Here is a 14,438-nt window from a genome sequence, read left to right as displayed (position 1 = left end):
CACATAAAACCCAAAATAACACTAACATATAGTAAAAGCAGGAATGATATGATAAATATACACCCTATATAAAGTAGAAATATTGTACGTACGGTGTAATTTTATCAAACTCGGGAAGGCAGCAAGCCAAAATCGATTTGGAGAAAAACAATTGGCACGTACGCGTATACGTACACGCATACACATGTACATGCTTGCGTAAACAACTGCCTACACAAGGCTTCATGGTTATTGTAGTCTTTCTTGGGGTAAACACACGTATAAAGCGGGCGCCTTTTTTTCGTAAAAGCGAAAATCCTCTTTGGTTAGCGAAAACAGGTACTAATGTAGGTCTTTCGTAACAGTGAGTTGTCGTAAAGTAAACGTTAGAAAACCTGTATATCATCGCAAAGCATTAATATAGTATTAATGATAAGACTCTTGGCAGTGTGGAGGATCAGAGGAATCTTTGGGTCTGAGTTCATAGGACACTCAAAGCTGCTGCACAGGTTGACTCTGTGGTTAAGAAGGCATACGGTGCATTGGCCTTCATTAATTGTGGGATTGAGCTTAGGAGCCAAGAGGTAATGTTGCAGCTATATAGGACCCTGGTCAGACCCCATCTGGAGTACAGTGCTCGGTTCTGGTCGCCTCACTACAGGAAGAATGTGGAAACCATAGAAAGGGTGCAGAGGAGACTTACAAGGACGTTGCCTGGATTGGGGAGCATGCCTTATGAGAATAGGTTGAGTGAACTCGGCCTTTTTTCCTTGGAGCGACAGAGGGTGAGAGGTGACCTGATAGAGGTGTACAAGATAAAGAGAGGCATTGATTGTGTGGTTAGTCAGAGGCTTTTCCCCAGGGCTGAAATGGGTAGCACGAGAGGGCATAGTTTTAAGGTGCTTGGAAGTAGATACAGAGGAGATGTCCGGGGTAAGTTTTTTACGCAGAGAGTGGTGAGTGGGCAGAATGGGCTGCCGGCGGCAGTGGTGGAGGTGGAAACGATAGGTTCTTTTAAGAGAGTCCTGGATGGCTATATGGAGCTTAGAAAAATAGAGGGCTATGGGTAAAGCCTAGGTAGTTCTAACGTCAGGACATGTTCCGAACAGCTTTGTGGGCTGAAGGGCCTGTATTGTGCTGTATGTTTTCTATGTTTCTATATTTCTATAACTGTCCCGTTTCATAAGACCATAAGATATAAGAGTAAAATTAGGCCATTTGGCCCAACAAGTCTGAACTGCCATTTCATCATAGCTGATCCAATTTTCCTCTCAGCCCCAATCTCCTGCTCTCTCCCTGTATCCCTTCATGGCCTGACCAATCAAGAATCTTACCAACTTCTGCCTTAAATATCCATGAAGACTTGGCCTCTACAGATTCTCCACTCTTTGGCTAAATGTATCCACTGGTCTTAGCCTCTCCCACCAAAGGAAACATCCTCTCCACATTCACTCTATTAAGGCCTTTCACCCTTCGATAGGTTTCAATGAGATATTTTCTCATTCTTCTGAATTCTTGTGAATACAGGCCCAGAGCCATTAAATGTTCTTCATAAGACAAGCCGACCAATTTTGGAATCATTTTTGTGAACCCCCTTTTGAACTTTGTCCAGTTGGAGCACATCCTGTCTTAGGGCTCAAACCTGCTCATGATACTCCATGCAAGGACTTATCAATACTTTATAAAGTTTCTATATTATATCTTTGCTTTTATATGCTACTCCTCTTGAAATGAATGCTGACGTTGTATTTGCCTTCCTCACCACCTGGAGGTTAACCTTTAGGAAATCCTGCACAAGGGTTCCCAGGTCCACTTGCTCCTCAGTTTTTTGTATTTTTCTATTTTCTATCCATTTAGAAAATAGCCCTTTCATTTCTTCCACCAGAGTGCATGACCATACACAGTATTCCATCTGCCATTTCTTTGTCCATTCGCCTAATCTGTCTAAGTCCTTCAGTAGCATTTCTACTTCCTTAAAACTTGTAATGTTGTATCAGGTTCCCATTAACCCTTCGAGCCACCTTTAAATTTTGTACTTTCATTAGCTGACAGGCTATCTGTATATTTAAATCTTCTAACTTTGTAGCCCTACTCTGAGCCATCAATAATGATTCATTCAAAATAATACAGCGCTGCCTGAGATCTTCCAATTCATTCTTAAGTCTCACTATTATTTTATACTGAAGTCTTACAATTGTTGCAAACAGCCAGAAAGCATTCTGGTAGATCTCTTTCCTCCTGGGAAAACTCAAATGATTTAAATAATGATTAATGATTTTAATGTGATGTCCCATTTCGACCCTGGTGAAATCTAACAGGTCTGACCAATCTACCGGCATCACACAACCCATCAGTAAGTTAGTGAGATTTCCAAAGCTTCCTCTATAATCTGTCTACCCTGAGACTCTGCATCTCGCACATTGAGGGTCTTCTCTTTTAGATAAGCCTTTTAATAAATGCATTTCTGCTCAGAAATCCATACCTGCTCGCAGTGCCAAATGTAATGTTGAATCAGGTCTGGCAAGTGAGACAGGAAATGCATTGGCTTCGAATAGGTATATTACCAATTTATTTACAAACAGTACAAATTTGACCAAACATTCATGTTCCCCAAGTCACAGACACAACAAATCTGAAAATTCAACAAGCATACTTAGATAAAAGTGCATACCTTCCCAATTGGCATGTGCGCTCTTGCCTTAAACAAAGAAAGAAGTGAGCAAGCCCCTTCCACGTGCTATTTTATATACCCAGGATATTTGAAGCTGGACACCAGGCAGCTTTCCAATGAGAAAAGCAGCTGCTGCTTTTAAACTAACCAATCACAATGGAAGCAACTTTCGACAGTCAGAATAAGGCACGCTCCCACAGGACAAATCTACCTGCCCCTACACCTATCTTCATATCATCTGCACACTTTGCAAAAAAACCATCAATTCCATCATCCAAATCATTGAGATATAATGTAAAAATAATTGGTCTCAACTCAAACCCCAGTGGAACACCTCTAGTCACCAGCAGTCAGTCTGAAAAGGCTCCCTTTATCCCCACTCTTTGCCTCCTGCCAACCAACCACTGCCTTATCCAGGCTAGAATCTTCCCTGCAATAGTCTGGGCTCGTAGCTTGTTAAGCTGCCTCATGTGTAGCACCTTGTCAAAGGCCTTCTGAAAATCCAAGTACACAACATCAACTGATTCTCCTTTGTCTATCCTGCTTGGTATTTCGTCAAAGAATTCCAATGGTTTTGTCAGATAAGATTTCCCAAGGAAACCATGCTGACTGCGGCCTATCATGTGCCTCCATGTACTCCTAGACCTCATCCTCAATAATTGACTCCAGTATCTTCCCGACCACTGAGGTCAGACTAAGTAGCTTATAGTTTTCTTCCTTCTGCCTCTCTCCCATCTTGAAGAGTGGAGTGACATTTGCAATTTTCCAGACTTATGGAACCATCCTTGAATCTAGTGATTCTTGAAAGATCATTACTAATACCCCCACAATCTCTTCAGCCACCTCTTTCAGAACTCTTGGGTATACACCATCTAGTCCAGGTGACTTATCAGACCTTTCAGTTTCCCAAGGACCTTCTCTTTGGTGATGGTAACTTCACAGACTTCATACCCCCTGACACCTGGAACTTCCACCATACTGCTAGTTGCTGTCTGTGTGGCATTCGCAACTTCTCCCTGCAACCATGTGGGTTTCCTCTGAGTTTCATTCAGTCACAACATGGCAACAGGCCCTTCAGCCCATCTAATCCAGGCTGCCAATCTGAGCTCGTCCCATTTGCCTGCATTCAGTCCATACTCCTCTAAACCAAGTACCATGTACCATGCTGGTGGGTGGCCATCATCCAGGCCATGCTCTCTTCTCGCTGCTGCCATCGGGAAGGAGCGTGATAGAAGCTGACCTTGTACCCGGTTGTTCCTGCTCTCAGGGTTTTGTATCTTCTGCCGCACAAGAAAGGAGAAAAGAGAGAGTGACCAAGCTGGGAGTGCTCCTTAATTATGTTGGCCCCCTTTCTCGGGCAACAGTAACGTGTTGTCATGCTGCCTGGGATGGAGCATTTCACGTTCGAGGGGAGACTGGAGAGGCTGGGTCTGCTTCCCTGGATTGGAGGGGGTTAAGAGGAGGACACCAATGCCTCTGAACAGAAAAGCCTACAAAAAGTAGTGGTTACACCCCAGTCCCTCAGAGTAAAGCCCACCCCACCACTGAGCACATCTACATGGAGCGCTGTTGCAGGGAGGCAGCAGTCATCAGCACCATCACATGCTCTCTTCTCGTTGCTGTCATCAGGGAGGAGATACGAAGGACTTATACCACCAGGTTCTGGAACCGTTATTACCCCCTCAACCATCAGGTTCTTGAACCGGGAGGATAACTTCACTCACCCACCCCAACACTGACTGTTCTCACAATATACAGATTCACTTTCAAGGACTCTTCATCTCATGTTTTCAAAGTTTATTGCTTATTTATTAATCATAATTTTTGCACAATTTGTTGTTTGCATTGATTCTATTGTGTTTCCTTGTATTTTCTGTGATTGCCTGCAAGAAAATGAATTTCAGGGTGGTATATGGTGACCTATATGTAATTTGATAATAAATTTACTTTGAAGCTTGATATTTGATTGAGGTATATAAAATTTTAAGTGATATAATTTGGGGGGATGACAGCATATGTTTCTCTGCATCAGAGGCAGTTATGACTGGAAGACATTGATGTAGGATTAAGGGATTTAGAGAGAATCTGAGGGCCCCTCTTTTCACCCTGAGAGTAGTGGAGGCAGAATCATTGACGGTAGTTAAGAGGTGTCTGCATAGGCACTGCGGGGAGGCATAGAGTGCTGTAGACTGAGCGCTGTGCAATGGGGTTAGCTGCTCCGCATGTGACCACAAACTGCAGAGAACGGTGAGTGTAGCTCAGCGCGTCACAGAAACCAGCGTGGCGACACTTGGGGGCTGCCCCTAATACAATCCTTGCTGACTTGATCTGCCACAGATGACAGATTTCACAGTATGTTTCAATGTGCCTGTGATTAATAAAGCTAACCTTTTTTCCCTTCACTTTTTTTTGGTCTGAGGGAAAGAGCATAGGGCCTTTTGAAGACAGTGTGCCCACTCTTGTGATCTTTGAAGTCCCCTCCCTGCCACTCCCACTCCTCCTAATCTCCGGCCACTTAAAACATCACCTACCAAGGTCTCGTTTGAAGGACACTCTCTGACACCTGAATAGACCCCTGTCCAAGCACTAGTACTTCAATGCTCACCTGTCTGAGGAATGCTGCAACATTTCAGCACTTCTCATGAAATGGATCATTTTGACAAAGTTTTCACCCACTTTGAAATTAAAAAGATGATTATGTTTGTCCTCTGCTCTGGGGTTTGTAGGTGAAGGCATTGGTCTGGATTGTGTGTGTGTGTGTGTGTGTGTGTGTGTGTGTGTGTGTGTGTGTGTGTGTGTGTGTGTGTGTGTGTGTGTGTGTGTGTGTGTGTGTGTGTGTGTGTGTGTGTGTGTGTGTGTGTGTGTGTGTGTGTGTGTGTGTGTGTGTGTGTGTGTGTGTGTTGACAGAGACTCACCGACTGATGAGTGCTCTCAGCAGATGCACAATTGGATCGAATAAAAGACCCATACTTTTTATATACAGAGTTCTGCAGGGTAACTCCACATAGAGTGGATGTGGAGAGGATGTTTCTATAAAGGGGGAATCTAGGACCAGAAGGCACACCCTCAGAACTAAAAGATGTCCCTTTAGAACAGAGATGAAGAGGAATTTCTTTAGCTAGAGTGAGGTGAATCTGTGGCAATAAAGTCCATAGAATTTAAAGCGAAGGATAATAAGTTCTTGCTTAGTCAGGGCATCAAAGGTTACAGGGAGAAGGCAGCAGTATGGGGTTGAGAGGGATAATAAGTCATCCATGATGGAATGGCAGAGGAGATTTGATAGGCCAAATTGTTCAATTTTGCTCCTATGTCTTTAGATCTTATAGATATTTAAGAAACTCTTACATGGATGAAAGTAAAATGGAGAGCTGTGAGGGAAGGAAGTGTTATATTCATCTTAGGTCAGCACAACATTGTAGGCCAAAGGGCCTGAACAGTGCTATACTGCTCTATGTTCCATGTACTTCAATATTAATGCAGCTCCTGCACCTATAGCTTGGTAATGACAGCAGAAACACTCATCAGGTCTCCTGGTTTTGAAATGTTAAATCTTTCTCTTGAGACAGATGCACCCTGACCTCCTCATAGAGTCATAGAACAGTATAGCACAGAAACAGGCCCTTTGGCTTATCTAGTCTGTGCCAAACCATTCATCTGCATAGTCCCATTGACCAGCCCAGACCATAGCCCTCCATACCCCTCCACCCAGCTACTTAACCAAGTTCCTCTTAAATGTTGAAATCCACCACTTCTGCCGGCAGCTTGTTCCAGACTCTCACCACCCTGAGAGTGAAGAACTTCCCCCTCATATACCCATTAAACATTTCATCTTTCACCCTTAACCCATGATCTCTGGTTTAGTTTCACCCAACCGCTGTGGAAAAGATGGGCATGCATTGAACCTATAAGTTTTTATATCTCTGTCAACTTTGCCCTCAATCTTCTATGTTTGAGGGAATAAAGTCCTAATATGTTCAACCTTTCCCTATAACTCAGGCCCTCGAGACCCAGCAATATCCTTGTAAATTTTCTCCGTACCCTTCCAACCTTGTTTGCATCTTTCCTGTAGGTAGGTGACCAAAACTTCACTCAATACTCTAAATTAGGCCCCACCAACATCTTATACAATTTCAACATAACATCCCAACTATTGTACTGAATGCATTGATTTATGAAGGCCAAGGTGCCAAAAACCTTCTTTGCGACCTGATCTACCTATGATGGCACTGTCAAGGAATTATGGATCTGTATTCCCCGATCCCTCTCTCTTCTACCGCACTCCTCGGTGCCATTCACTGTGTAAGACTTATCCTGTTTGATGCTCCCAAAGTGCAACATCTTACACTTGTCTGCATTAAATTCCATCTGCCATTTACCAACCCATTTTTCCAGTTGGTCCAGGTCCCACTGCAAACTCTGATGGGCTTCCTAGCTGTTCATTGCACCTCCCAATCTTAGACCTGCTGAGCTTTTCCAGCATTTTCTGTTTTCATTTCAGATTTCCAGCTTCTGCGGTTTTTTTTTGGTTTGCCCTTACTCCCAGGGTTCCCAATCCCTCGGTTAATGGTAGGTGTCCATTGCATTAAAAAGGTTGGAAACCCCTGACTTACTCATTAAATTGATACTTATTGCTTATTTTTTGATTTTTTTTTTCTTTTGTCTTTTGCACATTGGTTGTTTGTCTTGTTATGTGCTGTTTTCATTGATTCTATTGTGTTTCTTTGTACTCATTGTGAATGCCCACAAGAAAATGAATCTCAGGGTTGGATATGAGACATATATGTACATTGATAATAGACTTACTTTGAACCTGTTCACTTACATATCTCCCCATGTTGACCTAGCTCCCTCTTCACTGTCAAACCAATGTGATTCTCACTTGAAACATCAAGACAATGGAAGGAAGTATGTATCGAGATGTGAATGTCGGATGATCTTTGATCTGTGAAGTGGTTCCCTGTTCTGAAGCTCAGTCAAGAAACATTCATTCACACCCAAGGTACTGAGAACAAACTGCAAAATGGTAGTTGGACAGCTGAAGATAATAAAATCTTAATCAGCCTCTCTTGCTTGGACTGAGAGGGCAGGTAATAAAGAGTTTGTCAATTGATGTGTACTGGGTCACCAATTGATTAGGTACACCTGCTCTTTAATACAAATATCTAATCAGTCAATCATGTGGCAGCAACTCAGTGCTCAGGAGGTTCAGTTGTTGTGCAGACCAAACTTCAGAATGGACAAAGAAATGTGATCTAAGTGACTTTGACTGTGGAATCATTGTTGATGCCAGACAGCGTGGGTTGAGTATTTCATAAACTGCAGATTTCCTGGGATTTTCATGCACATCAATCTCTAGAGTTTACAGAGAATGGTGTGAGAATCAAAAAAACATCCTGTGAGTTGCTGTTCTGTGGGCGAAAATGACTTGTTAATGAGAGAGGAGAATGGCCAAACTTGTTCAAACTGACAGTAACTCAGGCTACGTCCACACTACGCCGGATAAATCTGTAACCAAAGCTTTTTCTCTTCCTTTTTTACCCTTCGTCCACACTAAAACAGCGTTTTCGTCCCCCGAAACTGGAGCTTTACAGAAACGCTCTCCAAAGTGTGTATTTTTGAAAATGCTGGATTGGCCGGAGCAGTGTGGACGGGGTAACCGGAGACTTCTGAAAACGCTGTCAGATGGCACGGCGCTATTTCATTGTTTTCTTGAACAACAGCCTAACAATTTCAGAACAGACGGCAATGAAACTGACGCCAGAAGAGTTAGAAATGTACTCACCAAATACTTTGACCCATAACTTACTGAATAAATAAGTATACTCACTTTGCCCTGTTTTCTGTCCTTGCTGGTATGAAGGTGGTTTACCTATTTATGCAAGTACTTCTCTGACAATAGATGTGTAACAGCCTAATGTAACGTTCTATGGAAATACAAGATAACACTGATGCAGACATGTTTTATACATTTAAAAAAGTGCTTTATTAGTGCAACAGAGTTAGTCAGTTTTTCAGTGTTTGTCATCAGCTGGGTCAATCTGTCTGTGAACTCCCTGTCGGTTGCCTCCATACGCTCCAGTATTTGTTTTATTTTTACTTTTAAGTTATCCTGCGCAAAAGCCAACAGCTGTCTGTTGTTTTAAGTTTCTCTAGTCTGTAACTACACAAACGCGCACTTTTACAGCAAGATTCAACACCAAACATGTCGCTTGTTTTCGGTAGATGTGTCCTGAGGAGGAGATTCGCCGAAATCTCCATTTCAATGTGGATAGAGATACTATCGTTTTTATGTGAAATGGGCATTTTCAAAATTATCCGGTCTAGTGTGGACTTAGCCCCAGATAACCACACACCACAACAGTGGTGTGCAGAAGAGCATCTCTGAATGCACAGTATATTAAACCTTGAAGTGGACGGGCTACAGCAGCAAAAGACCATGAACATAATCTTAGTGGCTACTTTATTAGGTACATGAGGTAAAAGCTAGGTGAGCATAGTTGTCTGTTGGTTTAAAGATTTTCTGTCAAGAAATTTGACTGCATTTCAGCCACACTGTTTGGATATTCATTCTCCATAAAATCACAAGACGTAGGAGCAGAATTAGTCTGTTCAGCCCATTGAGTCTGCTCTGTCATCCCATCAGGCCTGATTTATTTCCTTCTCAACCCCATTCTTCTGCCTTCTCCTTGGAACCCTTGACATCCTGATTAATCAAGAGCCTATCAACCTACTTTTTATGTATACTCAATGACCTGGCCTTCACAATCTCCTGTGGCAATGAATTCCACAGATTCACTACCCTCTAGCTAAAGAAATTCCTCCTCCTGTCTGTTCTAATGGGATCATCCTTGTACTCTGAGGCTGTGCCTTCTGGTCCAGGATTCTCCCACTACTCAGAACATTCACTCCTTGCCCTTTCTGTCTGAGCCTTTTGGTATCTGGTAGGTTTAAATGAGATTTCCCCCTCATTCTTCCTAACTTCAGTGAGTACAAGGCCAGAGCTATCAAAAGCTCCTCATACGTTAACCTTTTCTTTCCCGGGATCATTCTTGTAAACTTCCTCTGGACCCTCCCGAATGCTGGCACACCCTTTCCTAGATAAGGGGCCCAAAACTGTACTCAATACTCCATGTGGTCTGACCAATGTCTTAAAAAGCCTTAGCATTATATTCTTACCTTTATAGTCTAGACCGCTTGAAATGAATGCTAACATTGCATTTGCCTTCCTTACCATTGACTCAACCTGCAAGTTAACCTTTAGAGAATCCAGCACCATCGATGGCATATAGTGGTTAGGGGAAAAGATGGCTATTGACATCTGCTATTGAACCAAGCCAGATTTGATCTCATTCCCTGTGTTCATTGATCTCTGAATGAAGAAGGAATTGGTGCTTAGTTTGGCCCAAGAGGAGCTTTGCTAAAACAAAAGGCGTGGAAGCGAGACATTGCATGACCTGCCTCTCACACTGACACCTGGTAGGTCTTGTTGACTTCTGTGAGGGCTGTGATTCCCAACTAATGAGTAAGGTTGTTCTTCTCTGCTGCAATGTTCTGTCGATTCCAATGACGTCAACTCCTGCATCTTGTCATTTCCCACCCTCTGGGCACTGCTGTCTTTCTATTTTTTGCTTTTTATCCCCCAGAGAAATGCAGAACTGTTCTTAGTTCCCTGCAGTTTCTTTTGGAGGGATATATCATAGTTCCCCTCTCCACATATCCCCAGCCACTTCTACTTGCCCTCTCCTGATGGACTACTGCCCTTCATCCAAACTCCACTTACCCACTTCACATAGATCCCTCACCTGCCCACCCTCTAGTACAGCACAGGAACAGGCCCTTTGGCCCACAATGTCTGCTCCAGACTCAAAGCTAAATGAAATTAAATCTCTTCTGCCTGAACCTGATCAATATTTTTCCATCCTCAGAATATTCATGTGTCTGTCTAACAGCCTTTTAAATGCCTTAATGATATGTTTCCTCCACCAAGCTGGCAGTCTGTTACAAGCACCCAGCACTATCCGTGAAAACCTTGCTGTGCACATCTCTTTTAAACTTTGCCCTTCTCACTTCAAATGCATGTTCTTTAGTATTTGACATTTCTACTCTGGGAAAACGTTTCTCACTGTCTACCCTATCAATCCCTCATGTTCTCCTCAGTCTCCTAATAGACCCCTCCAAACAACCACCATCTCCACATATCCAGAACTGCACTCTTCTATTAATATCTAACCACAACTCCCCCTCCCTTCTGTGCATCCCCAATATCTCACGCCCATTCTCTACTCGCTGCCCTGCACCCGCCCTGCCCCACCCATTCTCTCCCCGCAGACCCAACCCTGTGCCCCACCTACACTCTCCCTCTCCCTGTAAACTTGAGCTTGTGGTACGTGTTCTTAGGCTCTTGTATCTTCTGCCCAATAATTCCCTGGCCTGTACCCGCTGGAGTTTAGAAGAATGAGGGAGACTTATTGAAACCTATTGAATATTGAAATGCCTATACAGAGTGGATGTTGAGAGGATGTTTCCTGTAGAGGAGGAGTCTTGGACCAGAGGGCACAACTTCAGAATAGAAGCAAGTCCCTTTAGAGCACGGATGAAGAGATTTTTTTTTTTAGCCAGAGAGTGGTAAACCTGTGGAATTGGAGACCAGGTCATTTAATATATTTAAAGCAGAGGTTTATAGGTTCCTCATTAGTAAGAGTGTTAAAGGTTACAGGAAGAAGCAGGAGAATGGGGTTGAGAGGGATAATGAATCAGTCATGATGGAATGGTGGAGCAGGCTTGATGGGCCGAATGGCCTAATTATGCTCCTATGATATGTCTTATGGTCAATGGGGAAGGGAGAATAGAGAATATCTGGGGTGGGTGGGTGGTCTGACAAGACAATGAGAGCTGTAGACAGAGTCCATGGAAGGGACGGAAATGCAAATACTGTGGATCCCGGTCAATTGGGACACATCAGGACCAGTACATTTTGGTCCAATTTAGCAGCTGTCCCAATTATATGAGATTTCATAGAAATAGTTAAAAGGCATAAAAATGAACAAACTACTGTTTAATTGAGTAACAAGTTACATATTTAAATGAAATACAGACCAACTTGAAACATTACCAATACTACTACAGTAATATAAAACTGTGTATTAGTTCCTAATATTTATCGATGCACTGTAAATGAACAAAATCAGCACAGACATCTAGTACTGTCTTGATAGCGCTCCTGCATAAAGTCAAAATAAAAAGCAATATTATCAAAAATGACTGCTTTTTGAATTGGCGGCCATCAGCCCCGATAGATAGCACGAGCACGGGCAACTGACGCTATTTAAAATTGTTCGCTCAGTGATGTCTAATGTCCATATCTGGCATCTCCAAGCCTGAATGCTTGAAACAAAAGTGAGCAAAACAGTTTTGTTTTCTTCTCTCTCTCTGCACACAGGATGTTTGATGGTGTCCTTTTGTTTTTAATGGATTTATATGGGTTCTTTGTTTTGTGGCTGCCTGTAAGGAGATAAATCTCAAAGTTGTATAAAATATACACACTTCGATAATAAAATGTACTTTGAACTTTGAATTGTTTTACTGCTTATTCCTTGCCAACTACCAGCAACAAGAATCACTGCTCCTTGAACACAAACACATGCAACTGACGCTATTTAAAAACTGTTCACTCTGTGATGTCTAAAGGCCACTTCTGGCATCTCCAAGCCTGAATGCTTGAAACCGCAGTGAGCAAAACAGTTCCGAATTGTCTTGCTGCTTATTTCTCACCAACTATCAGTGACACTATTTAAAACTCTTCGCTCTAAGCACAGTGTAGAGTCTAACTGCCAACTGACACTAATTAGAAACTGTTCGGCAACAGTCTTCTGTCCCAATTAAGTGGCATAGTGTTCCAAATAAACACAAGTAATCCCAGTGATTTTCTCAAATAGTTTTTGGTTTTTTTAGAAATTAGAATAGTACAGCACAGTACAGGCCCTTCGGCCCACAATTTTGTGCCGACCCTTAAACCCTGCCTCCCATATAACTCCCCACCTTAAATTCCTCCATATACCTCCAAATAGTGGCTGCCTCGATTAATTGATGGCCCAATTAACCTGAATCCACTGTACTTTCAAACTACAGAACCTTAAAAATCCATTTGAACTGAAAACTCAGAAACCAGCTGAAATGCTGTTAGCTTAGCCCAAAGCCAAATGCCGTACACTGCAAGATCTGAGCCTTGTCATCTCAACAGTACCTTCCCCCTTCCTGTGCCCAGAACACATCCATTCCTGTATAATCATTGACATCCAAGGAACCACATTGCTGACATAAGGAAAGAGGATCCTTCATCCTGAGGCACTTTATAAGGAAGAATTTGCCTTTCATAGAGTTTTTCTGGGCATGGTGAGTGTTAAATTACACTTGCCAACCATTTTACATGCAGGGAAATTGAGATAAACTGATGGATGCCTCTCTCCAGTTACACTTGGAATCCCCACATGTTTCAGTATGAACCTGGAGATGTGGGTCTTCAGGTTTCTGAACTTCCTGTCCAATGGCAGATCTGAGAAGATGGCCCAGATGGTGGGGATCTTTGATGATGGATATTGTTGAGGCAGCGATTCCTCTGGATACTACTGATGATGGGGAGAGAGGTTCTGATGATGCATTGGGCAGAGTTCATCCTGCTCTTCCGAGCCTGGCTTACCTCTCTCTCTAGTCCAGAGATATTTTAGATCTATCAACTTTATTTGTCACATGTACATCAAAGCATTGAGACGTACAGTGAAATGTGTGTTGTTGTGTCAAATCTGAACACCAAGGATTGGGCCGATGCCAGCCCACAAGTGTCACCGTGCTTCTGCCACTGACGTAGCTTGTCATGTCAACTAAGACTAACGCTAACTGTACGTCTGTGGAATGTGGGAGGAAACCAGAGTACCCTGAGGAAGCTCACACGGAATTGGGGAAAATGTCCAAGCTCCTTTCAGAAAGTCACAGGAATCTTACCCTGATGGGTGACTGCTGGTGCTGCAAAGCGATTGCGCTAACTGCCACACTACCGTACCGTCCCACGTGGCTCAAGCTAACTGATCTGACTGATATCCTTTCTGAATCCATGCAGATCCGAGGAGGAAAGCTGATGATCACTAACACTCGGAAGAGCGATGCAGGGACGTACGTCTGTGTAGGAACCAACATGGTGGGCGAGCGCGAGAGTGAGGTGGCAGAACTGACAGTCTTGGGTGAGTGTGATATTGGTGATGCGTATGGTCCGTGGTGAAGTAGTGGCACAGATAAGTACCTGACCAGTAATCAAGAAACCAGGAGGGACAACACCAAAGAATGAGGGGGCATCTCATTGAAACCTGCCAGATACTGAAACGCCTGGATTGAGTGGACATGGAGAGGCTGTTTCTATTGACAGTGGAGTCCAGAAACAGAGGTCACAGTCTCAGAATAAAGGGACGTTGCTTCCACAGGGGCTGTAGACACCAAGTCTTTGAATATACTTAAGCCAAAGTTGCCGAGTTTTAAATTGGTTATGGGGAGAAGGTAAGCAAATAGAGTTGGAAAAACGAAATCAGCCATAATGGATCTTAAATGGTGTAGACACAATGGGCCAAATGGTCTAAATTCTACTCCTAACCTTATGGTTTATTGTCTAATCCAGAGCCCGGAGTTCAAATCCGCAACAGCAACTGTGCTCAATTTATGCATAATGTTGTTTTTAGTTCTGGTCTTCTCATTGTAGGAAACATGTCAAGGCATAGGGATGGGTGTAAAAGAGGCTCACCAG

At 43.1% G+C, this 14,438-nt stretch overlaps 1 protein-coding gene across 9 annotated transcripts in view; it reads left to right on the top strand.

Moving 5' to 3' along the window:
* robo1 (roundabout, axon guidance receptor, homolog 1 (Drosophila)) overlaps positions 1-14,438 on the top strand; it is a 640,973-nt gene that overhangs the window by 504,142 nt on the left and 122,393 nt on the right. For all 9 annotated transcript variants that reach the window (XM_073044789.1, XM_073044790.1, XM_073044788.1 and 6 more), the window contains one exon: positions 13,764-13,884. In XM_073044789.1, the coding sequence (XP_072900890.1) occupies positions 13,764-13,884 (121 nt within the window). The remainder of the gene's footprint in view (positions 1-13,763; positions 13,885-14,438) is intronic.

Source organism: Hemitrygon akajei, chromosome 5, assembly GCF_048418815.1.
Source record: "Hemitrygon akajei chromosome 5, sHemAka1.3, whole genome shotgun sequence".
NCBI classification, from domain to species: domain Eukaryota; kingdom Metazoa; phylum Chordata; class Chondrichthyes; order Myliobatiformes; family Dasyatidae; genus Hemitrygon; species Hemitrygon akajei.
The sequence above is the reverse complement of the archived record's forward strand: the minus strand, read 5'-3'. Positions and strand labels throughout refer to the sequence as shown.